Raw genomic sequence first — 27,792 nt, 5'->3', positions numbered from 1 at the left:
CAATCACTGCAGAGTTGGAGCAATTTCTGACCAATCATGTGCAGTCTTGGGGAGGAGACTCAGACCAATCATGTACAGTGTTGGAGAACACTCTGAAACCAATCATGTACAGTGTTGGTGGAATTTCTGACCAATCATGTGCAGTCTTGGGGAGGAGACTTTGACCAGTCATGTACAGTGTTGGAGACGACTCTGAAACCAATCATGTACAGTGTTGGAGAGCACTCTGAAACCAATCATGTACAGTCTTGGGGAGGAGACTTTGACCAGTCATGTGCAGTGTTGGAGAGCACTCTGAAACCAATCATGTACAGTGTTGGTGGAATTTCTGACCAATCATGTACAGTTTTGGCGAAGAGACTCAGACCAATCATGTACAGTGTTGGAGAGCACTCTGAAACCATTCATGTACAGTGTTGGTGGAATTTCTGATCAATCATGTACATTCTTGGGGAGGAGACTCAGACCAATCATGTACAGTGTTGGAGAGGACTCTGAAACCAATCATGTGCAGTCTTGGGGAGGAGACTTTGACCAGTCATGTACAGTGTTGGAGAGGACTCTGAAACCAATCATGTACATTGTTGGAGAGGAATCTGAAACCAATGATGTGTAGTTTTGGTGGAATTTCTGACCAATCATGTACAGTGTTGGTGGAATTTCTGACCAATCATGTACAGTGTTGGTGGAATTTCTGACCAATCATGTACAGTGTTGGAGAGGAATCTGAAACCAATGATGTACAGTGTTGGTGGAATTTCTGACCAATCATGTACAGTGTTGGTGGAATTTCTGACCAATCATGTACAGTGTTGGAGAGGAATCTGAAACCAGTGATGTGTAGTTTTGGTGGAATTTCTGACCAATCATGTACAGTGTTGGTGGAATTTCTGACCAATCATGTACAGTGTTGGAGAGGAATCTGAAACCAATCATGTACAGTGTTGGTGGAATTTCTGACCATTCATGTACAGTGTTTGTGGAATTTCTGACCAATCATGTACAGTGTTGGTGGAATTTCTGACTAATCATGTACAGTGTTGGAGAGGAATCTGAAACCAATGATGTGTAGTTTTGGTGGAATTTCTGACCAATCATGTACAGTGTTGGTGGAATTTCTGACCAATCATGTACAGTGTTGGTGGAATTTCTGACCAATCATGTACAGTGTTGGAGAGGAATCTGAAACCAATGATGTACAGTGTTGGTGGAATTTCTGACCAATCATGTACAGTGTTTGTGGAATTTCTGACCAATCATGTACAGTGTTGGTGGAATTTCTGACCAATCATGTACAGTGTTGGAGAGGAATCTGAAACCAGTGATGTGTTGTGTTGGTGGAATTTCTGACCAACCATGTGCAGTGTTGGAGAGGAATCTGAAACCAATCATGTACAGTGTTGGTGGAATTTCTGACCATTCATGTACAGTGTTTGTGGAATTTCTGACCAATCATGTACAGTGTTGGTGGAATTTCTGACCAATCATGTACAGTGTTGGTGGAATTTCTGACTAATCATGTACAGTGTTGGAGAGGAATCTGAAACCAATGATGTGTAGTTTTGGTGGAATTTCTGACCAATCATGTACAGTGTTGGTGGAATTTCTGACCAATCATGTACAGTGTTGGTGGAATTTCTGACTAATCATGTACAGTGTTGGAGAGGAATCTGAAACCAATGATGTGTAGTTTTGGTGGAATTTCTGACCAATCATGTACAGTGTTGGTGGAATTTCTGACCATTCATGTACAGTGTTTGTGGAATTTCTGACCAATCATGTACAGTGTTGGTGGAATTTCTGACCAATCATGTACAGTGTTGGTGGAATTTCTGACCAATCATGTACAGTGTTGGTGGAATTTCTGACCAATCATGTACAGTGTTGGAGAGGAATCTGAAACCAATGATGTGTAGTTTTGGTGGAATTTCTGACCAATCATGTATTATATAGTGTTGGAGAGGACTCTGAGACGAATGATGTAGTTTTTGATGAACTCCTGACCTACATAATTACCGTGGAATCATGATGAACGTGGATTCTCCGTTGGCTGAGATATCGATTTTGATCTGTATCGGGGCTTCACGAATCCCAGTCTGATTTCACAAAATTACAATTTTTCGGATTAATGTTTGTTTTCCTCATTTTAAACCACATTCTTTATCCTTCTCTGTTTAAATGTTTTTTTTATTTTCCCCAATACTTTGCAATGAAGCATCCTTTGAAGAAGGTTTCGGTGTGCTCTTGAGAAAAAGGAAGATGACAAGAGAGAGAATAAAGGGAAGGGTAGAGTTTGTTGGGAGTGAATCACGCAAAGTCAAAAACATGGAAGTTGACACTTTCTCGGCGAACAAAGGAATGACCGTTCATGGCAACAGTCGAGTCCGTCCTGCTTTGTGGAAGTGAACTCGACTTCATGGACTCGACTTCTCCGTTCGGCTTTCAATGTCCATAGGTCTGAACACGTGATAAAGAGCTCTCTGGTTCTCTTTCAAGGGTGTCGACGAAAATGAGAAGACGTGTTGGGATTGCCGCAAAAACGAACCTGTTTCCAATCTTACACCGTGGACACGTAAACGTGAGAGGCTGAAGCGGGGCAGACCGACTCTCGATTACATACACGAACATGTCGCAGAAGGATACTGGCCTGGAGACAGAGGAACTGTACACAAGGCAATGCTTGATCGAGAGGACTGGAAGCTGAAGATGAAAGTCATCTGAGTTCAGCCTGAGAGCAAACTTAAGAAGAAGGTGAAGAATCATGGGGAAACAAGGTAAGGGGAAGGCAACAGAGTAGGGGGCGGGGTGGGGGGGGGACAAGAATACAGAATATAGCGGGTAAAGGTTGAAGATTATCTGAGCTGGTGATGTACATTGTACAGGACTGCCAACTTGACATCCTCCGAGGAAGAGTGGGATTGCGCCAACTCAGGAAGTTCCACCAGTGGCAGAAGGGAGGATCAAGGAGAAGGAGAGAATGGATTTTGGAAGTTTCACAAGAAAGACATTCTGATAGAACAGGTGCAGCATGGAGGGACTTGGGAGAGTGGGGTGGTGGGAGGTGGGGCATATGTATATATTACATGTACGTCCATTCTACACCCATTGGTTGGACAGCCAGCCTGACGCCACCCACAATTGTAACCCGAAAACAAACAATCATACGTCCGCCAATTTTTGGTAAGCCGAACACATCTTCTGAAGTGTCATGTTCACAATCACCATGCCCTCCCTATAAGTTTTCCATTCGTGCAAAACAACCAAAAGCAACTGTTGAAAGGATCATCGACCGTGGAAAGGCTGAAGCCGAGAGGCGTCTGTAGGGCGTGGGTGCTTTGCTCGTATTTATAAACAGAGACGTGGATGGAATCCTTGATTAACAGCTGATCAAAAGGTCTCATGAAGAGCTTTGGCGCCATATTGACTCCACACGCCAAAACGGTGGAAATGTTGTTCCCCTCCACGTACACCGCCGTTCCCCCATGTCACTCCGATCTCTTCCCAAATGTATTTCTCTCACCTCAATCCTTCCCCGATGATGCCGATTCAAACGATGCTTCCTCGTCTTTTTGTTAATTTATATTTTTTTTCACTTAACTTTTTTCGTTTTGGGACTGATGTGTTTTTAGGAAAACATGAACGATGTTTTGCTTTCCCAATTATTCAAGTCAGACCGAGGAAGAATCCAGACCTGTTCTCTTCTGAGTATCACATCTATCTACTGAAAGGAGTAACACTTGTCCTGTTCGTTTCCCACATCGTTTCAATACGACGTAGAACGAGGAGCTGAGTTATGTGCCGGAGATGGGAGGCGCTGCTCTCCGCATGCATCGTGTCGGTCCCATCCGACGGGCCGTTGTTGCTCCTGCAATGATGGTTACTATGGTGATGGCCATCTTTGTTTCCCACAAGGTACCCTATCTTCTTCATGACTGTCTTGAATTCAAACAGGATGTCTTTCACTTCATTGCTGTTGCATTGCTAATCTTTAAAATATATATATTTAATGGTTATTTTATTTGTGTAATGGCCATAATCACACTGTCCGTTTGAATAACGTCACCCGTCGTGCCAGGTGTTTTGCTCTTCCTGAAGATCGTCGAGTTGACCGAATTTGTTCGGTGTTCTTTTACTATTACGATACTCAGAGTAGAGCTCCCGAATGCAAACCGAAACTGGTGTTTGATAGCAAAAATGCGGAACGACGTTTCGAAACAAATAATGGTTTTGTTACAAAATAAATACGGACACGGGGATGGACAAGACAACAAAACCCAGACAGATTTGGGGCGTAAAGACAGACAAATAGGGAAGGAGAGACGCAAACTTATCGTACAAAGGAAATCAGACGATACCCCGCCAAGGAGCCAAAACATCGGATTCAAACAGACAACGGGGATACCGGGCGAGGACTTCAGGCAGGCACGAGTTGTTCTCTGATGTAACATGACCTGCGGTCGTGGAGCTCGAGCAAGCTGGTGATGGTGACAGCAGGGTGAAGTGCGGCTCGTGGAGCGATGGCGATGAGGAGGCCAGGAGACGAGGGGGTGGCGATGAGGAGCGATGTCTCCGCCACTCTCCAAAACGTCCTTCCATGGGGAGCGACGAAACAGAGAGGTATTGTCTGCAGACAGGTATAACTGCAGACAGGTGATTTTAGGAGGTGAATGGTAGTTGTGCATACCTTACTTGTGTAAACATGATGATCAGAATGAGTCAGGGCTCTCCCTGTGAAATCACACACAACTCAACCGGATGGCATCAGGAGCCCACAATCATGGTGTCGACTCGTTTGAAAAAGCCATCCTTCCTTTTAAAAAAATATTTGTGCTTGTGAGTTTGAAATGAACAGTTGAATGAAATTTACAAATGTCCATCAAACAGGGATGTCCCAACGTGTGAGTGGCAACGTGAGAGGACATATTCTCCTTGGTTCAGCATCTAGTCGTGTGGAGATGTCTGGTGTGTACATGCACGTGCACGTGGAGGTGAAGGACGGACGTCAACACACCAACATGACCCATATCTCAGAAGATCTCGGATGGTCGTTGTTGCCGTTGTACGGCATCACGGACATTTCGGGCTGGATGTTTGCACAAGAGCAGCCTGGCACTGAGAATGGATTCAATCTCACCGGTGAGCTGTGTTTCGTGTTTCTTATGTTTCTGATTCTATGTCCTTTTGAGACAATGCGCCCAGGTTTATAACATTGCAATAACTCCACCTTTGTTACAGGTGGGCACTTCACACGGTCCGCCGATGTGACGTTTCTGCCTGGGAATGAGCACGTCAGCATTTTGCAGATCGTTAAGGGGACGGATGAGCACGGACATCTCACCATGACCACGTCGATAGACGGGCAACTTCCCGTCCTTCCTCTTGGTGGGAGCGTGTCCATACACAAATACGAGGAGGTTTACCACCACAGACCGGATGGTGAGCCATTGCTGGATGATACTTGTGCCCATCAGAATGTTGGACAAAATATATATGTAGCTACCTCCACCACCGAAGGCATGTTTTCTCCCCTGACTGTTTGTCTATCTGTCTGTATGTGAGCAGGGAACCTCAAAAAGTTACGGACTGTCCGAATTGTCCTGCCAGCCTCTCTCTGAGCTCCATTAGCCTTCTGCTCAGCTCCCATGTTTTGAAGTATGGTCATCATGGCTGCAAATTGTTGGCTCAAGTCTGATGGCTGCGGTGGTGCAGGCCTTCTGCAGCTTGGCACTGTGTCGCTTGGGGGAGGTGGATGCTGGTCTTCTTGGGGCTCTGAGTTACTGGGCATGGGGGGAGCGACTCGACTGCACCCTGTCGTGGGCCTTCCACCTCTATTTCTATTGGCGCTGCTGTTGCGTCTGCCCAATCAAGCTAACAAGATCTTCCACACTTAAAAATTTGATGCCGAACCTCTCACGCCAATTTGTAAAAGAAATTCCCGACGAATCTCACAGCCCGAATCACACCTTGACCTCGCTCAATTTGTTTCTTCCGAGGTCAATCGAGTGACACAGGGGAGTCCTCCTGCCCAGACGCTGAAAATGGCGACTGAGAGTGGTTTGTCACACTCAATGGCGGAGGTGGTTTGACTTGAACGCTGATTGTCCTGCCAAATCTGTCCTATTTCTCAACGGGCCATCAAGCACACCACAGGAGATGGACCAGGAGAAGAAGGGAGGGTTTGTCCTTGATATTTTAAGATGATGTCTTCTGTATTGACTCGGAATGGACACACTTGTTCCGATTGTGATGGAATGAATGAAAGTTACCCTCGGTCGGGTGAGCTTTACAGCTGAGAAAAGCAAACCACCTGACTGCAACCGCCTCGACCACAATGTTTCGTGAATCAGGGTATTGAGGATGAAGAGGAAAGTCACCAATGGGAACGTGATAACCCGATGGATGAGAGAACGTTCACTTTTATGAAAGTATTCCCAGGTGGAATCAGGATCAGGTGATGCAGAGATCGTGGTCCACCCCTTTTGTGAGAGGGGCAGGTTGAAGTCCCCACCACTTCTCGCGTGCCAACGTCCACATCCTCCGTTGTGGTTGATCTCTCTCACAATAACCAGAGAGATTTGGCCCTTGACGTTTGAAGTTTGGAATTTTAAAATCTTTTTCACTTTTGAAGTTTTGCTTTTTGTTTGAATGTTTGTTTTTCTTCCATGATTTCTTGGTTGTTTTTTTGATTTTCAAACCCTTAAGTCAGGTGACAATTCTGGGCCGAATTTTTTGATTTCAACCCGAGGAGCCTCAGACGGTACAATTGACATTGCAGTTGATTTTCATGTTGTTGATGTTAAAACTTAAGATGATTCTGTTGCAATAATGATGAGAGTACGGTCAAGAAAAGTTCAGTAAGCAGGAAAGAACTGAAACAGTATGCAACAAGCTTGTGTGTTATATTCTGTCCGAACTACCTGACCATCGTTTCTCTACCCGTCCTCCCATTGCTCTTCCACTCGCAGCACTCACATCAACCTCAACACACGAGTACACGTTGGATTTTGGACACGGTCGGCGCGGGACGTTCCAACAACGGTGGAGACAGAAAATCACTTGGAACGGATGCCCACACGACGAGTGGTTCCACTCCATGCCCACACAGCGCCTCTCCGTCGACAAAATCGACGCGTTGTTCGATGTTAGTGAAAACATTCTTCGCTACGCCTCCACAAACACGATCAGCTCCATCACAGGTGAGATGGATTGCTCTCACAGGTGAGAGATGCTTCATGAGCCGTTTTTTCAAGTCAAATGATGAGGTGCTGATCATTTACATCACTTCGTCGGTGCCATTTGGAACTGGGCAGGACCGCGTGAAGTTGTGTTCAAATTATAATCTGATCGGTCACGTGTGGGTCGTCCATCAGTGAGCATCATCCGCTCGAATAGCCGTTAGGGTTTGGGTTCGGGTTGTGTTTGGAACGGTCTGTACCAGCAGGTGTTGTGTTCTTACAGACAAAACAAAACTGTATCTCAGCTTTGTACAAGACTTGTATAAGCACGGTATTCACTCGAGAGCGGTCCAGTGCTTTGACAAATTACAGAAATCAAATTGCTGAATGAATAAATGCAACCGGTTGTGAGAGCAACAACAGCTGTCGTGGTGTCGTCCCCACAACAAGCGTTTGTTCCAGTCTTCGGCTTGTTTTTTGGGGTCGTGTCTCCTTCTTTTAGTCATCGTACGTCTCATTCAGCCAAGTATAATCAATGTTTCTTCCAGATAATTGTTGAGGTTAATATGACATGTCTGCATCTGTGTGTGTGTGTGTGTGTGTGTGTGTGTGTGTGTGTGTGTGTGTGTGTGTGTGTGTGTGTGTGTGTGTGTGTGTGTGTTTGTTCCACAGAGTTAAATCCTTGTTACGATGGATCGCATGATTGTGACAGTGACACCGACTGCCTGCCGATGCAGGGTCAGGCCTACGCCTGTAAATGTGGAGTTGGTTCCACAGGAAACGGGAGATTTTGTTTTGGTAAGTATACCACCAGGAACGGTGTATAAAACACATGCAAATGTTGATTTTACTTTGTCGAGGTTTCAGAGAATGATGGTGGACGTGAAGACGAGGATCATGGGTAACCCCATGGAAGGTGCACAATGGAATATCAATCACGAACCACAACCAAAAATGTATTGTCAATCCACAGAAATATTGTTTCAGTTCATGTTACTCACTTTGATGAAGAGTGAAACTTCGTGTTGTGTAAAATAATCTTGTGAATTGAAGAGAATTTACTCCCAAGGTATTCACTTCATGCCAGGAAGTCCTTTCTGTTTGTCGGCTGGCCATAGCAACGACTGATATCCGTTTGAGGTCCTCATGCTTACAATAGTTTGTCTGGTCCAGTGAGGCATAGAAGGTGCAGGGTACCTGAAGGTTTCATCCCATGTGAGTATTTATTTGATTTCATTTGTTGTAGAGTCAGAGAGCATTCAGGCCCAAGGAGTTATTGGTGTCATTTTTGTTCTCTCACTAAACCAAGCGAGGCACCAGGTGAGTTAAAAGAAGGAAGGGATTCTGTTTTGGATGTTTGTACCCACTGTGTGGAGGCATCGAGCACCTCTTTACAAAGCGGATAGGGTCCGCTTGTTATATCTGACCTTCTGTATGGGCGAGGCCGGGTGAGGACTTGTGACAGCGGCAAGACACAACAAAAGTGCTTTGCGCTTTAAAGGAAACATCATGAACTGTTTGGCTGGCGGGATGCCATGTTAGCGACATGAGCTCCAGAGCCCTGAGTGGCAGCAGAACACGTCTTCGATGGTCCACTCAGCAGGGTGGGATGGCCTGAACAAAGGTGTCACCCACACCAGAATGTCCAATGGGAGGGACGAGCCGAACATGACGGAGTCGTTAAACGCCGTGACTGTACATGTGCGTGGCTGTTGGACTCGAACCTTGGGAGAGACAGCACTTCTCTCTGCTTTCTCTGCTTCGTTGTACAAGCATGAAGGGCTTTTCCTGAGAGAGGCAAACACCTCTTTCCATCGCCGTCCTCATATCCTCATCGCCAGCCTGCCGCGTCAGCCCAGTGTGCGAGAGACCTGCACACCGACTAGTGTTTGCACAAGTCCTCGCCTGCCCCTTTGTTGTTCATGTACGAGTCCGGTATTTTGGTCCCATTGGGGTCTATATTTAATTATTTTGGAAGTAAGATTACGTTTACCTTCTTGCCCTTTTGTTTTGTCCTTTCACCACCAGATCTGTACAGTTTATTCATCATTGTGTCCTTCCTTGTTCCCGATATTTATTTTGGAAATAAATCGCCTTTTAATTACAGGAACTGTTTCCTGATTTTGCATGTGAACACGGCCAGGTTCGTTTATTCTTTGGGAAACCCTTGGGGAGTTGTAGACTCGGTAATATTAAGAAAGCGTTGCTTCAAATACTGTTTCGGCCACTCGCAGGTGTTGCAGTCCCAGCGCAGATTGTTTGTGCAAACGGAACCATCTGTTGCGACATCAGGTGCTCAGGGTTGTGATGTAAGAAATCTAAATTTAAAACGGTCACTCCTTACATGAGGTGACAACTGGTCGTCTTCAGGTCGTGAGATAGTGGATCTCGGTACGAATCCTAATTGCCCCCTGTAACTTGCCCTCTGGTAAATTTGGAAAGGCCAGGTAACGTGAGGGCAGGCCTGGCAGGATTTGGACGTGGGGTCCGACCACGGGTGTTGTACGACCCATGCCCCTCTGTGTGCTGCGTTGTGGGACGTCCCCTTTCCATTGGGCGGTAACTCAGACGTGTCAGGGCTGCAACACCAACTCCAACTACTTCTTTCTCGCCTCTCCTTCCTCTCACCCCTCTTCCCGCACTTTCTGTCATTTCTCTGGATCCATTTTGTGTGGAAGTGTTAAGTAAATGTAAGAATTGTGAGAGCGGGTATGTGGGCTTCGTGGTAATGGATTATTGTCCGTGTTGGAAATACTTGCCTGTGAATATTTGTTTGCCTTTTGTTGCCAATGCGAGCTTGAAACTGTCTTGATTTGTTCTGTCCTACTTTGATCGCCACGTAGCATGACTGAGGGCCATTGGCTCGGGTTTGATTGGCCAATGATAAATGATAGTGTGCAGCTCGTAATGCCGGTTCGCTTTGCCAATTCACATCAGGCGTGCAGCCGTCGGCGCAGTTCCTTATCTGTTTCAGTCATCTCACATGTACGGCACAACGACCCTGGGCGTGAAGATCCAGCCAGAGGTGAGTTACGGACGGCGCCCGTTGTCGATTTATGGACACCTCCGACTCTTGGAGTTATCTGAGAGCACCGAGGTCCCCGTCACACTGGTGTTAGGAGTGGAATTCGATCCCACGGCCCCTATGATACCCCAATGAGAATTCAAACCCACGCATACCTTTATCTGGGCGGTGTCGAAGCAACTGACAGCTCTGCATAGGTGGAAAATAAATAACCTGGGTTACGGACATGAATCAAAAAGATCCAAAACTGCTTATAATTCAAAGCACATCATCACACTGGGAAACCTTGGGACAGGAACGCTGCACTGTAAATGGTGGACACTTGTAATACCCTCCCCCACCTGGAGGCGGTGCTACACGACACACCTTTCATCGAGAATTTGCTTCCCTCACCTTCCCAAGACCACCCGCAGAGATAAAAACACCCCACACATTAATTGGAGTGTCATGCTGATACGATGCGGCAAGTCTGCATGTAGTTGGCCCAGAAGTGGAGGAGGAATTGAGCGACAAACAAACAAACAAGGACACAAACACCGGTCCGTGCATTACAGTCAGGATCACCAAGCTTGCCGTGATCACAGGAGACACTCCTGCAAGTTTCAAAGCCTTGTACCCACATTGTCGGGAGGTTTTACATTGTGGGTAGTTGCACGATCTCAGGTTGTTGGGGGAAATGTGAAAATTATCCAACTCTTTCGTCCTTCAGGGTTCACACCCTTTCACTCCGGAACTTCTACAAGTATTTCTTGGGGTTCTTTCGGAATCCTTTTTGAGCCATTTTCCAGGAACAAACCTTATCTCACACGCACGACACGCACAAACATGTCCGAATCAACTTCGCGGCTCAGGGGTGATGCGCGGAGAGGATTCTGGTTGGATGACGTCACTTTGAATGTCCTGTGTTGTCATGGTAAACACGTCATCATTGATGCTGGTTGTTTTACAGAGCACATACCCGTGAACGCGTGTCACACCCTGACACACGGATGTGACTCCGCCGAACGTGCTCGCTGCGTTCCCACTGGACCAACAACACTTCGCTGCGAGTGTCTCCCTGGCTACACGGGGAACGGACGTGTTTGTTTGGGTAAGGACCCCATTGATCTTCTTGGCAAAAAGTTATCTGGGAATACTTTCATGGTCACGTGATCTCCCTTCACGTCTGGTATTTCCGCTTCATCTTGTTACTCTGCAGATGAGAACTTTTTTTCTTTTGTATCCTTTGTCGAGGCTCCTGGAAGTGGAGGTGCAAACACACAGAACGTATAACAAAGGGAACATGAGACGAGAGGGCAGGATAGGGAAGCACAAAACCAGTGTGGAACAGAGATATTAGGAGATCTGTGGAAGGGAGAGGGATGGGGCGGGGAACACGGGGAATACAAGATGGACACTACGAGGACTTTAAGGAAGAAAAGTAGGGAATTTGAAGGAGGTGGGTTAACGAGGGTAGATCATGGATTTGGATGGAGGAAGATCAGAGATGGTGGTGAAGAGCTGTTTTTAAGACCTTACCTGGAGGGAAGAATGGGATTGAAGAGAGTGTGGGAGTTTATTGCAGTGGCGGGAAAAATGTGGATTGAAAGAGTAAAGGTGAGCAGTGGTTCGTGATTTTGATAGTTTCACCAAAAGGGGGTTGCTGGCGGACCTTCAAAGCCCTGCGGAAATATGAGGGGGGTGGGGAGAGAGACAGATCACAGACAGAGCGGGAGTGAAGGGGTGAGGCCGGATAGGAGACAGTAGAAAACAGAAAGACCACCGACCTGCCTATGGTGAGAGAGTGAGAGACGCAAAGACTCAGCCTCATCGCGGGAGATACCAGTGATCCTAAACGTCTTGGTTTCCACAGCATTCCACAGTTCCAGACGGTCCTTTCAGAGAGACATAGTGAGAGTGTGATATTTGTCAGGATTGAAAGACATGTTCCACGTGTTGGACCAGCTTGTGATTTTATCCAGATATGCAGTGAGCGAAGAAGCTGCTGCTTGCCGGTCTGAGGGATGAGAGATGGTACGGCAGAGGGTGGAGTCATCAGAAAAGAGATAAAGAGGATTTTCCAGAGTTAGAGAGATTGTAGAAGGTTAGCAATAAGACTGGACGCAGATCACTGTCATGGGCCACTCCAGCCTTGACAGGGAAAGATCAGAGGATTCCATTGAGGGTCCATTGAGGGTCACACGTTGGCAATGAGGGTAGAGGAAGTGAGAAAGTGAGAAAGAGGAGTCGGCCTTCAATGCCATCGGCAGAGAGTTTGGAGAGCAAGGCGGGATTCCAGACACTCTTGAATGACCTTGTCTGAATCCCAACTGATCATATGAGAGAAGCTCATTGGAGAGAAGGAAGGATTTCACATCAACTACGACAATTGAATTAATTAAATTTCTAATTATTTGAAGTAACCCATGAGGTTTGGAGTTGAGGGGATCGGTTTTTGCACCAACTTTATGTAATGCAGTGATGTTCGCGCAAAACTTCTGTGTGGATGGAAGATGGCCTCGGGAAATGACGGTGAAAAGAGCAGAGAGAAGAAGTGCAAGAGCAGCAGAGCAGGTTTTTAGGACACTGATGATGAGCTGATGCCACATCCGTTCCAGCAGCAGAGTCAGAGTCGAGTGTTGAAAGAATCTTCTTCTCCTTCTCAGGTGCAAAAGACACAGAAACCAGTAGCAGTGTGTACGACAGGGAAGGATGTGTACTGAGTGAGGGGTTGGGAACACAAGATTTGGAAGCAAACACAGATTTGAGGCGTTCGGCCTTCTCATGAGCGGAGTCGGCTGTGGAGCCATTTGAAGAGAGGGAAGGGATGGAAGGGGACCATAGTCCCAGAGACGGACTGAACAAGCACCACCAGGTTTTGGAAGATGGAGACAAGCTCAGTAGTTAATTCTTGAGTTTAGATGGATGTCTTGTGGCTCTCCTGAAAGCGGACACACACTTGTTGCGGGCTTTGTGGGAAGAGATGAGATTGCGTTCGGTTGGGTTTGCTTTCCTGGAAGATAAGGCAGGTTGTTTCAGAGCAACTTCCTCACCACAGGATTCAGTGTGCCATGCGTGGGTAGAAGGGTTTGAGAACTGAAGACCAGATCGGATGAATTTGTGCCTGAAGGAGAGCAGGTTTCTGTGGAGCATTCACAGGTTGAGTTAATTTCAGTGGCTTCACTTCAGACCAGTCCTGAAGTTAAGATGGCTGCTTGCAGTCCCGATCGATCTGCCTGATGGAACTGTCAGACTCGCCGGCGTTGAGGCAGCTCTCTGAAAAAAAGCCAGAGGTGTGTTGACTCTCACAACATGTGATCAGATGAACCAATTGTAGCAGGAGAAGAGCATTCGACATTTGCCTGGGAAGTTAGTCATCGACAAATCCAGAAGGGAGGATTTACATTTGGAATAAATCCGGGTGGGAAAGTTCACAGATTGAGTCAGTCCCATGGAGTCACAGAAGACTTTTGCAGAAGTGCCATGGCTGGTGAGACAGGCACCAACACCCATCCAAGTTACAGGGTGCCAACTGAAATCTCCACGTACGAGGAAGAGAGAGTTGGGATGAGTGGTTAAAAGTTGGTCCACCTCATCTGAGTGAGTGGTTTTGATGGAGTTGTCGCTGTTTGAAGGACGGTACAACACACAGACAAACAAGAGGTGGGAGCGGAGGGGAAGTCGCGGACAAAGGTGCTCCTGGAGGTTGGGAGGTACAAGTGCAGTACATGGACAGTGAGAAATGGATTTCTTGATGTAAAATGCAATTCCACCACCGGGGCCTCGTTCGGGCCGATCTCACCGGAGGAAACGACAACCAGGGAGGGAAACGAAGGAGTCAGAGACTGAAACAGATGATGTCCGATTTGGAAGGAGTGAATCCGTCATGTCTGAGCGGAGGCCTCGAATGTTTGAGGTCCACACAGTTAGGGACAGGGGATGATGAGCTGTTGGCAGGGTGCAGGAATCTGGGAAGGAGCTCGGAGAGGGGACATGGCAGGGGGAAATCTCGGATTAATGGGTCGACGGGGTTGGAAGCTGGGAGTGTGTGGACAAGATAGAACCGGAGAGATTGCAGGACAAGCGGTGGAGTTGGAGAGGTGGTGGAACCTTAAAGTGGTGGGGCGAAGGGAAGCTGATCTGATCTGGGGTCGGGTAAGAGCGGGGAAAGGGAGGACAGGGCAACGGGGAAGATGGGAGGAGCCAGGGTGAGTTTGAAGAAGGGAGGAGGTGGTGGGAAAGGAGGGGTGATGCAGGTCAGGGAGTGGACATGAAGTGGAGGGATGCTCAACAGTGGGGACACAGGGACTGGGTTTACAAAATAAACCTTGTGATGAGGAAGAAGAATAAAAAGATGAGGAGAGACGATGATGAAGAATGAGAACACTTGGTGTGTTCCTGACGGAGAAATAAGGGAAGCGAAGCATTTTAAAATGTTGTTAAAAGCTTTTACAGGAGGGCAGAGTGTTTCATCCACTGAAGATTCGGTTTGTAGAAATTGGGAAAAGGATGGGAAGAAAAAAGATGAAGTACAGGAAATTCAGGAAGTGCACGTAGAGATATTTATTACTATTGTTTCATAATTTTTTTCAACTTTTTTTAACACAGCCAGAACCAGGAGCCAAATCAGTTCTCTGATGTCCATGGACCACGTCGTGAGTGATGAAGAAACGTGTGCAGGAGGAGCGTGAACGCCGGGTTCAGGACAATAGGGAGCGGGTTCAGGGGCGGCTTGTTTGTGTTGTCATGCCGACAGTATGTTTGTGTTGTCATACCGATACAGTATGTTTGTGTTGTCATGCCGACAGTATGTTTGTGTTGTCATACCGATACAGTATGTTTGTGTTGTCATACCGATACAGTATGTTTGTGTTGTCATACCGATACAGTATGTTTGTGTTGTCATACCGATACAGTATGTTTGTGTTGTCATACCGATACAGTATGTTTGTGTTGTCATACCGATACAGTATGTTTGTGTTGTCATACCGATACAGTATGTTTGTGTTGTCATACCGATACAGTATATTTGTGTTGTCATACCGATACAGTATGTTTGTGTTGTCATACCGATACAGTATGTTTGTGTTGTCATACCGACACAGTATGTTTGTGTTGTCATACCGATACAGTATGTTTGTGTTGTCATACCGATACAGTATGTTTGTGTTGTCATACCGATACAGTATGTTTGTGTTGTCATACCGATACAGTATGTTTGTGTTGTCATACCGATACAGTATGTTTGTGTTGTCATACCGACACAGTATGTTTGTGTTGTCATACCGATACAGTATGTTTGTGTTGTCATACCGACACAGTATGTTTGTGTTGTCATACCGACACAGTATGTTTGTGTTGTCATACCGATACAGTATGTTTGTGTTGTCATACCGACACAGTATGTTTGTGTTGTCATACCGATACAGTATGTTTGTGTTGTCATACCGATACAGTGTGTTTGTGTTGTCATACCGATACAGTATGTTTGTGTTGTCATACCGATACAGTATGTTTGTGTTGTCATACCGAACCCGAGGTTCCCAACCGGTGAACCGAAACTCGGTGAGTTGTACTTCTGAGCCGCATCCGAGTCAAGTCAAGGTTGTCAATTCGGAAATGAACTCGGACATTATTTTCCTTTTCACACAAAATAATAAGTAACTTCAGTAGTTTGCAAGTGTGTTTATTTCGAACTCCGGGTGGCCGATCGGGAGTACCCCGGGCACCTCACGTACATGCCTCACCTGATTGTTCCATTGTTTGTTCTTGCATGGCAGATATTAACGAGTGTTCGAGTGAGCCCTGTGACCGGAACGCAGCTTGCTACAACAAACCGGGCTCGTTCGGCTGCTCCTGCAACGCCGGCTTTAACGGCGATGGATTCCATTGCAGCCCGTTACCTGGTACGTCGTTTTGTTGGACTTCATTCTGTGCGTGTCGGAAAGCTGTGACGTCACGTGACAGCCTTCCTTTTGACAGGGTTGGCATTTTAACATGAACAAACATGAAACGTCGGACACCACTCTCCTGCTGCACTGATGTCACGCAAAACGAATCCCTCGTAAAGAACAAACACATTCCCTTGAAATCTTCTGGCCGTTTCAGTTTTTTAATCGTTAATCCACAACGAACATCCTCCCTCTTAGTCGTGTCGCTCAAGCCTGTTCCTCGCATCGCTCGCGCAATCGGTTTGGAACTCATGTTTCTCGTTCTGCCTCTTTTTAGTCTCTCCTCAAAGGGGTTGTGAAACCATGGTAAGGCACACACATCTGTCCGTCTGTCTGTCTATCTGTCTGTCTGTGTGTGCGTGTCCACGTTTATACATTTTCGCTTGAAAATTTTTTCTCTGCAACTGCTTGTCCAATCATTGCGAAACTTTAATCAGAGGAGAGACTGACTGCCCAATGAGAATATTTTGTTGAAAACTCTGACCTCATAGGTCACACGGTATGGCAGCCATATTGCATTAAAATATAAATTTGGACATCTCCGAAAGAGCCCAACAAAAAAAAATCGAGACTTGGCAGATGTCGTCAACCCCCCACAGGGTCTTTCGGGTGATAATGACGAGGTCATCGGTGATGTGGTATTCCAGCCATAATTGACTGAATTGAAATCGTTCTCCAAAAAAAGATCTGAAACCTCATTTATCTGATCTGTGAACTAATGTGAGTGAATAATTGGTGACGTCATGGGTTACATGGCACTGTAGCCATATTGGATTAAGCCTTTGAACCCTTGTGGCCGTTTTTCCAGCTGCCATTCGAACCTCCATATACACAACGAACTTGATTTTTCTCCACTGATCCCAGGGTATGGGAACTGAAAGTCCAAGGAGCTCAGGATTTTTTTATATATTTTTTTTATTTTGGTCTACAATGTCGAGGCTCGTATGAGAGCGAACACACAGAACGTACAACAATGGGAATACGAGACAAGAGCGGCGGGAGAGGGAAGGAAAAACCAGTGTGGAACAGAGACTTAAGGAGATCTGTGGAAGGCAGAGGGATGGGGTGGGGAACACGGGGTATACAAGATGGACACTACAAGGACTTTAAAGAAGGAAAGCAGGGAATTTGAAGGAGGTTTGTTTGGGGTGGATTAACGGAGGGAGGAAAGATCGAGGATTTGGATGGAGGAAGATAAGAGATGGTGGTGAACAGCTGTTTTTAAGATCTGGAGGGAAGAATGGGATTGATATGAAGAGAGTGTTGGAGTTTGTTCCAAAGGCGGGAAAAAAGAGGAATGAAAGAGTGAAGGTGAGCAGTGGTTCGTGATTTTGGAAGTTTTACCAGAACGGGGTTGTAGACAGAGCAAAGGGGGGGGTTGGGGGCGAGACCGGAGAGGAGGGGGTGGAAGACAGAAAGACCACCGACCTGCCTGCGGTGAGAGAGTGAGAGACACAAAGACTCAGCCTCATCGCGGGAGATACCAATGATCCTAAATGCCTTTGTTTCCACAGCGTGAAGTCGAGAAAGGTAAGAGGTGGGAGCAACAGCCCAGAGGGAAGAACAGCACTCCATCAGGCTGCGGACGAAAGCTTTGTATGTGGGTCAGGAGCCCTTCAAAGGCTCAAGGGGTTTTCCTTTAATCCTTTGAGCCTTTAAAGGGCTCAAGAAGTTCAGGAAAAAAAAAATTGAAATTATTTTCCCCAAAACCGCTCAACAAAAAAATATTGCAACTTGGCACATGTGACGAACTCCCAGGTCAGGTCAGGTATGGGAGCATGTGCCGGAGCAGCGCGTCGCTGTGTCCACTTTCCACTGGTACTCCGGGGGCCTCCGTCTGGCCATCCCCCAGGCAGATGCCTGCCCCATTCCCATCTCCTTGAGATGCTGATCAACCTGCTGCAACCACGAGGCACGTGGTCGGCCCATTGGCCTCCTCCAGTCAGCAGACTCCCTCGCTGAGAGAATCTGGTGAGCAGGATCAGCTTCAGGAAAAACGAGCCACATGTCCATACAGCCGCAGCTGACGCTCACGGACTATGCAGGTAAAACATCTCATTTGAGTCTCTTTCAGCAACCGCTCGTTGGACACAAAGTCCGACCAGTGATAGTGAAGGATTCTCCGAAGAGACCTGGAACCAAGGGAATTAAGTCTCCGTCTCAGATCCTTGGTCAGAGTCCAGGTCTCACATCCGTAGAGCAAGACTGGAAACACTAAGGACCTGAAGACTCGGACTTTCGTCCTCCTGTACAGGTACCGACAGCACCACACCCCATGATCCATCCATGACTCCCCAGGCCCGACCCAGATGTCTCTTGACCCCTGGCTTGCAGTCAGCAGAGACATGAATATCACTGTCAGGGTAAGTGAATCTCTTTTGTGACCTCAACATCCTCACCACAAAAAGGCACAGACAAGACAACAGCATCCAAGATGTCATTGAAAGCCTGGATCTTAGTTTTGACCCAGGAAACCCGTAATCCTCGCGGCTCCGACTCCTCATTCAGCACCTCGAGGACCCCCAAAAGGATATCCAGAGTCTCCACAAAGATGACTGCATTATCTGGGATAATCAAGGTCAGAGATCTTGACATTCCCAAACTATGCATCGCAGCTTGATCTCTCTAACATCCTCCCAGGAATCCAGTCGATACAAGTGCTGAAAAGTGTGGGAGTCAGAACACACCTATGACGAACTCCAGTAACAACTGGAAATAAGTCAGAGATGGTATCACCACATTTCACAGCACTCTCAGTACCAGAGTAGAGTTCAGACATCAGATTGATCAGCTTTGCTGGCACCCCACGAAGACCAAGAATCCTAACCCGAACCCTCCGCTCGAACTGCAGTACACCGAGGGACGGGCTTGGAGGAACGCAATGCGCGAATCTCCCTGTGAGCAGGACAAGAATTACTTGACCACAGGTGATGCTCGACCCCTTCACAGATTCCTCACCCATAGGCCTCCTTTTCTACCCTGAGCGCACATACATTTTTACGCCTCAGCTGCCTGAACAGCTCAGCTCTGCCATTAAGCCTGGACCTGCGACTCTAGTCAATGGTATCCATCCATCCATCCTTCCATTGGGACCATACTCTGTGCAGAGTGTTGATGCTGCCTACGCAGTCTCCTTGGCTATTGGACACAAACCTGGACGGGTCAACACTCTGACACAGCATACCAGTATGCTGGTACTCATTTTTGCCGACCTCGGAAGGATGACAGGCAGAGTCAATCCCACCTGGTATTAATTCAACAGCCTAGGGGGATTTGAACTCAGGATCCTGGAATCCCAACCCCACAACCCTAACCATTAAGCCAACACCAGGTGCATAATGGTATCCAGTGTCCCTTGAAAGCCAAAATTCTTCTTCACCCGACAGTGAGTTCCAAAACATCCACCGGCAACATCAAGAACGGTGGTATTGAAGGCACTCCACAACTCTTCAGGATTCCCAAAAGCACCCAGACCCCCCCAAATCCCCACTCAGCCTGTTCGTATGCTCATCAGCTACCTTCTCAACCTTAAGCTTGCCAAGATCCAGCCTAGGCTGGGATGGTACCATTCTCCCGGATTTAAGCTTCAACTTCAGAGGTGCCTCAACAAGCCTGTGGTCAATATTGAGGAACTCAGCACTGTGGTCGACGCTGCAGTTCTGGATCATCTTCAAGCGACCACCAACAAGCACGTGGTCAATCTCCTTTGCCACACCACCATTGTTGGAATATCAAGTCCAGCGATGAGCTTGTGGGCGTTGAAACCATGAACCGGCCAGCTTTCTTGCAAAGTCAAGGAACTTAGTGCTATTCTGGTTCACAGATCCAGACCCATGGGGACCAACACACGTCTCATAACCATCCCTATCAGTTCCAGTCAATGCGTTGAAATCCCCCAAGATGAGAAAAATATCTCGCCTGGGGCACTGATCAACCACAGACTCGAGCGTGGCAGAGAACGCGTCCTTCACGGTGAGATACTCACCTCAATCGGAGCATAAACAGAGACCAGGGACAAGACACCCAAGGAGTGACGAATCCTTCGTCTCATAATTCCCTCGTTGACTGGTGTTACCTCAATTATCATTGGTGTCAGCTCGTTGGACACAACCACAGCAACTCCTTGGGCATGGTAACCACCAGAGCGACCAGACCAATAGTAGATTTAATCACCCGCCATGATCTCACCGCTATCCGGTCTCCGAATCTCAGAGAGAGCTGCAATACCGATGTCCAAACGCTTCAGCTCAGATGATAACAGAGACAGGTGATCATCCTCTCTTAGGGATAGGACATTCCAGGCACCCACCTGAAGGGATCGCCTCAGGTTAACCCAAGGAGACCGCCGTCTGGAGGACAACACCTCAGCACCACCCCGACACACACCACCACAATCTGACCTTGGAGGTTTACGCCGTGGTTTTCCTCCTATCATCAAGGAATGGGGGTCCTGAAGACTTTGCCCCAATCCTGCCATGCGGTGAGCTGCCATGCGGAGGGCAGCAGCACAGGAGGTACTCCCACGGAGTGGGTTTTCAGATTTTATTACATTTGTGGGTTTTGCGGAACAAAGTGTTTTATAGTGGCCGGAGTGCAAATCCTGCCACCAATTTCCTAAAAAACAGTAACCCAACTGCAGGAGGCCGTCCGGAGACACAGTTGGGCACTAGATATGGATGACCGTTGGCTCACAAGGAGCTCCTCCACCCTTTGACAGGTTTTGTTTTTAATCCTGATGGATGTCCATATCATACACCCTCCTCACCTGGAAACCTGGTGGTCGAGACGGTTCAGTCGCCGACAACCCGACTGTGAAACAGGTGAGTACAGGTTTACATGGTACCTGTAGCAAGTCACAGATCTAATCTGGCCTGACCTAACAACACGAACCCCCCACAGGCTGTATCGGGTGATAGCAATGATGTCATTGGGTGAAGCGGTGTTCCAGCCATAATTGATTGAATCAAAATATTTGTCTGAAAAATCAGAAACCTCATATGTCTGATCTATGACCTGATGTGAGTGAAGAATTGAAACTTATAACGTCATCGGTCAGGTGGTCTGATATCCATCTTGGATTGTAAATAACTTAAACAATATTCTCCAGAACCGCTTAACAGATCGATGTGAAACTTCACAGGTATGACCTGTGATCCATGGGGAATGTGGTTTGAAATTTTTTTTCGTATTCATGTTCATTGATGCAATTTAGCCTTGACGGATTTGGACGAAATTTGGTGGAGAGGTTCAGTGTGTGACAAGGACGAAATTGTTCGATTTTCGTGAAGATCCGGATCCACATCTGGCCTATCGGTGGGATGATATAAAACGTAAACTGTTCAGCCCGGTGGAGGTACGCGCTCCACCGAGTGTCGTTCCAGTTCACAATTGTAATTATAAATTCACGATTGTAATTATAAAAAGGCATCAACACAAAGTACGACATGGTTATAATAATGGAACCATTTCCCAATTAAACCAGAACCGAGACTAAAATGTCGAGATTGTTCCAAAATGAGTAACACTTGTCCTGTTCGTGTCGCACATCGTTTCAATACGACGTAGAACGAGGAGCTGAGTTTTGTGCCGGAGATGGGAGGCGCTGCTCTCGACATGCATCGTGTCGGTCCCATCCGACGGGCCGTTGTTGCTCCTGCAATGATGGTTACTATGGTGATGGACATCTTTGTTTGCCACAAGGTACCCTATCTTCTTCTTGACTGTCTTGAGTTCAAACAGGATGCCTTTCACTTTGTTACTGTGACGTTGTAAATCTTTTTTTTCATTATTTAACTTATTTTATTTATCGAATGGGCCATTTACAAAACTGGCACATTGAGGGATTTGAATAACGTCACCTGTCGTGCCAGGTGTGTTGCTCCTGAAGATCGTCGCGTTTACTGGACTTGTTCGGTGTTCTTTAACTATTACGACACCCCAAGGAGCTCCCGAATGCAAACCGAAACTGGTGGTTATTCAAACGTTGGAAGGGAAAAGGTGGAAAGACGTTTCTTAGCAAATAATGGTTTTATTATGAAATAAATATGGACACGGAGATGGACAAGTCAACGAAACCCATACAGATCTGGGCACGAAGACAGAGAAGTCGGGAAGGAAAGATGCAAAACTTATCATACCAAGGAAATCATACGATACCCCGCGAAGGAGCCAGAACATCGGATTCAAACAGACAACGGGGATACCAGGCAATGACTTCAGGCAGGCTTGAGCTGGCTGTTCTCTGCTTGACCACAACCTTCGGTCGTGCAAGCTGGTGGTGGCGACAGCAGGGTGAAGTGCGGCTCGTGGGGCGATGGCGATGAGGGGCGATGTCTCCGCCACTCTCCAAAACGGTCCTTCCATGGGGAGCGACGAAACAGAGAGGTGTTGTCTGCAGAGAGGTATAACTCTGAGGGAGGATTCACGAACAAGGTAAATGGTGTTTGTCACCAAAGTGATTTTAGGAGGTGAATGGTAGTTGTCCTTGCCTTACTTGTGTAAACATGATGATCAGAATGAGTGAGGGCTCTCCCTGTGAAATCACACACAACTCAACCGGATGGCATCAGGAGCCCACAATCATGGTGTCGACTCGTTTGAAAAGCCATCCTTTCCTTTTAAAAAATATTTGTGCTTGTGAGTTTGAAATGAACAGTTGAATGAAATTTACAAATGTCCATCTAACAGGGATGTCCCAAAGTGTGAGGGGCAACGTGAGAGGACATATTCTCCTTGGTTCAGCATCTCGTCGTGTGGAGATGTCTGGTGTGTACATGCACGTGCACGTGGAGGTGAAGGATGGACGTCAACACACAAACATAACCCATATCTCAGAAGATCTCGGATGGTCGTTGTTGCCGTTGTACGGCATCACGGACATTTCGGGCTGGATGTTTGCACAAGAGCAGTCTGGCACTGAGAATGGATTCAATCTCACCGGTGAGCTGTGTTTCGTGTTTCTTATGTTTCTGATTCTATGTCCTTTTGAGACACTGCGCCCAGGTTTATAACATTGCAATAACAGGTGGGCACTTCACACGGTCCGCCGACGTGACGTTTCTGCCTGGGAATGAGCACGTCAGCATTTTGCAGATCGTTGAGGGGACGGATGAGCACGGACATCTCACCATGACCACATCAATAGACGGGCAACTTCCCGTCCTTCCTGTTGGTGGGAACGTGTCAATACACAAATACGACGAGCTTTACCACCATAGACCGGATGGTGAGCCATTGCTGGATGATACTTGTACCCATCAGAATGTTGGACAAAATATATATGTTGCGACCTCCACCACCGAAGGCCTGTTTTCTCCCCTGACTGTTTGTCTGTTTCTCATTTCTCTACCCCTCCTCCCATTGCTCTTCCACTCCCAGTACTCACATCAACCTCAACACACGAGTACACGTTGGATTTTGGACACGGTCGGCGCGGGACGTTCCAACAATGGTGGAGACAGAAAATCACATGGAACGGATGCCCACACGATGAGTGGTTCCACTCCATGCCCACACAGCGCCTCTCCGTCGACAAAATCGACGCGTTGTTCGATGTTGGTGAAAATATTCTTCGCTACGCCTCCACAAACACGATCAGCTCCATCACAGGTGAGATGGATTGCTGTCACAGGTGAGAAGTGCTTCATTAGTCGTTTTCAAGTAAAATGATGAGGACCTCCATCCATTGTTGGCAGAGCAGGAGCGGTATATCCAGGGTAGAGTGAACTGGTCAGAAACTAAATTGATCGGAAATCAAGCCATTGGAGAAGAGGAAGTTTTTAGTGTTCCAAAGCGATGATGGATTCCAGAACCTTGCTGATGATTGGGAGAAGGCTGATTGGTCTGTCGTTGCAGGGATCTGTTTTTGCACCTTTTTATGCAGGGCAGTGATGTTTGCTGATTTCCAAGCAGATGGCAAATGATCTTGAGCAAATGAGAGGGTGACGAGAACAGAGCGAGGGTGAGCAAGTGCAAAGGAGCAGGTTTTCAGGACACGTGGGCTGATGCCGTCTGGACCGGTTGCAGAATTTGAGTCGAGGTTTGACAGCAAATCTCCACCTTGTCAGGAGAAAAGGACACAGCAAAGTCCAGGGACAGTTGGGTGCGACTGGGGAAGTTGAGTTCAGAAAGCGATGGGTTTGTGACACAAGATTTAGGAGCAAACATGGAGTTTAGGCATTCAGCCTTTTCACCTGCGGTATCAGTGGTGTGGCCATTTGAGGAAAGGGAGGGGATGGAGGGGGAACATACACCAGAAACAGACTTACGAGATGCCACCAGGATTTGGAGGAGGAAGAGAGGTTTGAGAGTTCAGACTTGAGATGAGAAAGATGTTGTTTTCTGGCTCTCCTGAGGGTAGATACACACTTGTTCTGAGCTTTATGGAAGGAACTGAGATTACCCTCAGTTGGGTTTGCTTTCCATGAGGCAAAGGAAAGTTGTTTCAGGACAACTGCCTCGCCACAAGCTTCAGTGAACTATGGACGGAAGGTAGGCGAGGACAACTGAAGACGAGAGGGGATAAATCTGTGCATGAGGGAGAGCAAGTTTCTTTGAAAGAATTCCCAGGATGACTTGATGTTGGAGAAAGTAGAGATGGGAAATAAGTCTTGAAGGTTTATGGTTGCTTGGAGACCCTGCCAGTCGGCCTGAGTGAAATGCCAGACTCGACGGCGGTGAGGTGGTTCTCTAATAACAGCCAGAGAGATGTCCACTTTGATAAGTATGTGGTCAGAAGAACCGATTGTAGCGGAGGAAGAGCATCAGATATTTTCAAGGAAATTTGTCAAAGTCAGATCCAGAAGAGATTGAGTACCGTTGTTGAGATCCTGGTCGGGAAATTGATCGACTGAGTCAGTCCCAATGAGTCGCAGAAGTCTTTTGCTGAAGTGCCATGACAGGTGAGAGAGGTACCCACACCCAGCCAACTGGCATGATGACAATTGAAGTCGCCACATGTGAGGAAGAGAGAGTTTGGATGAGAAGATGGAAGTTGGTCCATGTTTTCGGATCGTGAGGTGTAAATGGAGTCATCACTGTTTGGTGGACGGTACAGTACACAAATATACATGAGGTGGGAGTGGAGAGGAAGCCGTAGCCAGAGGTATTCCTGGGGGTGTGGGGGAGTGAGAGCAGTGCATGGAGAGTGAGAAATAGAGTCTTTGATGAAGAGAGCAACTCCTCCACCAGGACGAGGCTCAGGTCTGTCATACCGGAGGAGGAAGTAACCGGGGATAGATACTTGGGAGTGGGAGACGTTTTGAGGGAGGAAAGTTTCTGTTCGGCAGATTATGTCTGGTTTATAGGCAACATTATAAGATATCGTTTTTATTATCATTATTATTATTATTATTTTATATATATATTTTTTGAGAGAGTTTTCATCAGATTAGGTAAAGGAAGGGTTGAAGAAAAAAAATCGTGAGATGAATGGTGAATTTTTATCGGTAAACACAGAGTGAAGCTGATGGGTCGATGAAAAGTTACAAGGAAGAGGGTAGAGAGAAACAAGTGGTTTCGGAACGTGGATAGTTCGGCAGGATACAAGGAAATATATATATTTTTAATGGATTTTTGAAGATGAGGTAAGATTAGGGAATGGAAGGTTGTTGGAAGAAATCGTGAAGGTAATGGTGAGAGTGGGTGGTGTATAAGATAGAAGATGGTGTGCCGGCAGAAGGAGGAAGAGGAAGAAGGATCGGTACTCATGGGTACGGGGGGGGAGAGGAGAAAGAGTTGTTGTTTTTTGTTAAATTTTAAGACAAGTACTTGGGAGGGATAGAAGGTCGTTGGTGGGAAAAGTGGGGAAAATAGGAACTGATGGTACTCGGGAGAGAATACAAATGTATACGATTGTGCACCTGAACGGGAAGGACGGGTAGACTGAAGGAGCCCGATAAGACAAGATCGACGAAAACTCACAAAATAGCACAATTTTTGAAACAAAACTGAACTAGGAACAAACAGCGAACATGTAGGTGGGAAAATAAACAGTTAAAACGTGACAAATAACGACCGGAAACTTAACTTTGATAAAGTTGGCAGAGACCATTGAGAGGAGGAGCCGTCGCCTGAAAACCCGGAACCGGAAGTCCAAATGTTGAGTGTACTTTTACAAGTATACTCAATATTTCTTCCAGATAATTGTTTGAGGTTAATATGACATGTCTGCATCTGTGTGTGTGTTTGTTCCACAGAGTTAAATCCTTGTTACGATGGATCGCATGATTGTGACAGTGACACCGACTGCCTGCCGATGCAGGGTCAGGCCTACGCCTGTAAATGTGGAGTTGGTTCCACAGGAAACGGGAGATTTTGTTTTGGTAAGTATACCGTCACGAACGGTGTATAAAACACATGCAAATGTTGATTTTGCTTTGTCGAGGTTTCAGAGAATGATGTTGGACGTGAAGACTCGGATCATGGGTAACCCCATGGCATGTGCGCAATGGAATATCAATCACGAACCACAACCAAAAATGTGTTGTCAATCCGCAGAAACATTTTTTCAGTTCATGTTACTCGCTTTGATGAACAGCGAAACTTCGTGTTGTGTAAAATAATCTTGTGAATTCAAGGTAATTTACTCCCAAGGTATTCACTTCATGCCAGGAAGTCCTTTCTGTGTGTCGGCTGGCTATAGCAACGACTGTTATCCATTTGAGGTCCTCATGCTTACAATAGTTTGTCTGATCCAGTGAGGCACAGAAGGTGCAGAGGACCTGAAGGTTTCATCCCACGTGAATATTTATTTGATTTCATTTGTTAGAGTGTCAGAGATCATACAGGCCCAAGGAGTTATTGGTGTTCGTTTTTGTTCTCTCTCTAAACCAGGCGAGGCACCAGGTGAGTTAAAAGAAGGAAGGGATTCTCTTTTGGATGTTTGCACCCACTGTGTGGAGGCATCAAGCACCTCTTTACAAAGCGGATAGGGTACGCTTGTTATGTCTTGCCTTCTCTATGAGTGAGGCCGGGTGAGGACTTGTGACACCGGCAAGACACAACGAAAGGGCTTTGCGCTTTCAAGGAAACATCATGAACTGTTTGGCTTGTGTAACGCAAGCCATGGTGGCGAAATGAGCTCCAGAGCCCTGAGTGGCAGCGGAACACGTCTTCGATGGTCCGCTCAGTAGGGTGGGATGGCCTGAACGAAGCTGTCACCCACACCAGAATGTCCAATGGTAGGGACAAGCCAAACGGAGTCGTTAAACGCCGTGACTGTACATCTGCGTGGCTGTTGGACTCAGACCTTTGAAGAGACAGCACGTCTCTCTCTCCTCTCTCTCCTTCGTTGTACAAGAATGAAGGACTATTCCTGAGAGACGCAGACACCTCTTTCCATCGCCGTCTTCATCTCTCCTCGTCACCAGCCCGCCGCATGAGCCATGTGTGCCAGGTTCCTACATACCACTGGCTCGTGTTTACCTACACAAGTCCTTGCCTGCCCCTTTGTTGTTTGTTTATGATTTCGGTATGTTGGCATCATCAGCATTTACATTTCGTTATTTTGGAAGTTAGATTACGTTTACTTTCTTCCTCTTTTCTTGTGTCCTTTGACCGCCAGATCTGTCCAGTTAATTTTTTTTATCCTGTCCTTCCTTATTCCCAATATTTATTTTGTAAGTAAATCCTCTTTTAATTGCAGGAACTGTTTTCCTGATTG

At 46.8% G+C, this 27,792-nt stretch overlaps 1 protein-coding gene across 4 annotated transcripts in view; it reads left to right on the top strand.

The window, feature by feature from the left end:
• The window catches only part of LOC147008138 (nidogen-2-like), a 56,789-nt gene that overhangs the window by 4,724 nt on the left and 24,273 nt on the right, over positions 1-27,792 (top strand). For all 4 annotated transcript variants that reach the window (XR_015053577.1, XR_015053578.1, XM_085865346.1 and 1 more), the window contains 12 exons: positions 3,778-3,912; positions 4,885-5,136; positions 5,236-5,436; positions 6,966-7,196; positions 7,848-7,973; positions 11,150-11,290; positions 15,960-16,085; positions 21,696-21,830; positions 22,818-23,069; positions 23,155-23,355; positions 23,508-23,738; positions 26,327-26,452. Coding sequence is in view for 2 of the 4 variants with exons in the window: in XM_085865346.1 (XP_085721472.1) it covers positions 3,778-3,912; positions 4,885-5,136; positions 5,236-5,436; positions 6,966-7,196; positions 7,848-7,973; positions 11,150-11,290; positions 15,960-16,085; positions 21,696-21,830; positions 22,818-23,069; positions 23,155-23,355; positions 23,508-23,738; positions 26,327-26,452 (2,157 nt within the window). In the remaining 2 variants the exon portion in view is untranslated. The remainder of the gene's footprint in view (positions 1-3,777; positions 3,913-4,884; positions 5,137-5,235; positions 5,437-6,965; positions 7,197-7,847; positions 7,974-11,149; positions 11,291-15,959; positions 16,086-21,695; positions 21,831-22,817; positions 23,070-23,154; positions 23,356-23,507; positions 23,739-26,326; positions 26,453-27,792) is intronic.

This window comes from Eptatretus burgeri, chromosome 21, assembly GCF_056783735.1.
Source record: "Eptatretus burgeri isolate ZD-2024b chromosome 21, Ebu_testis_v1, whole genome shotgun sequence".
In the NCBI taxonomy this organism is placed as follows: domain Eukaryota; kingdom Metazoa; phylum Chordata; class Myxini; order Myxiniformes; family Myxinidae; genus Eptatretus; species Eptatretus burgeri.
This window is presented reverse-complemented; position numbering and strand designations above follow the sequence as displayed.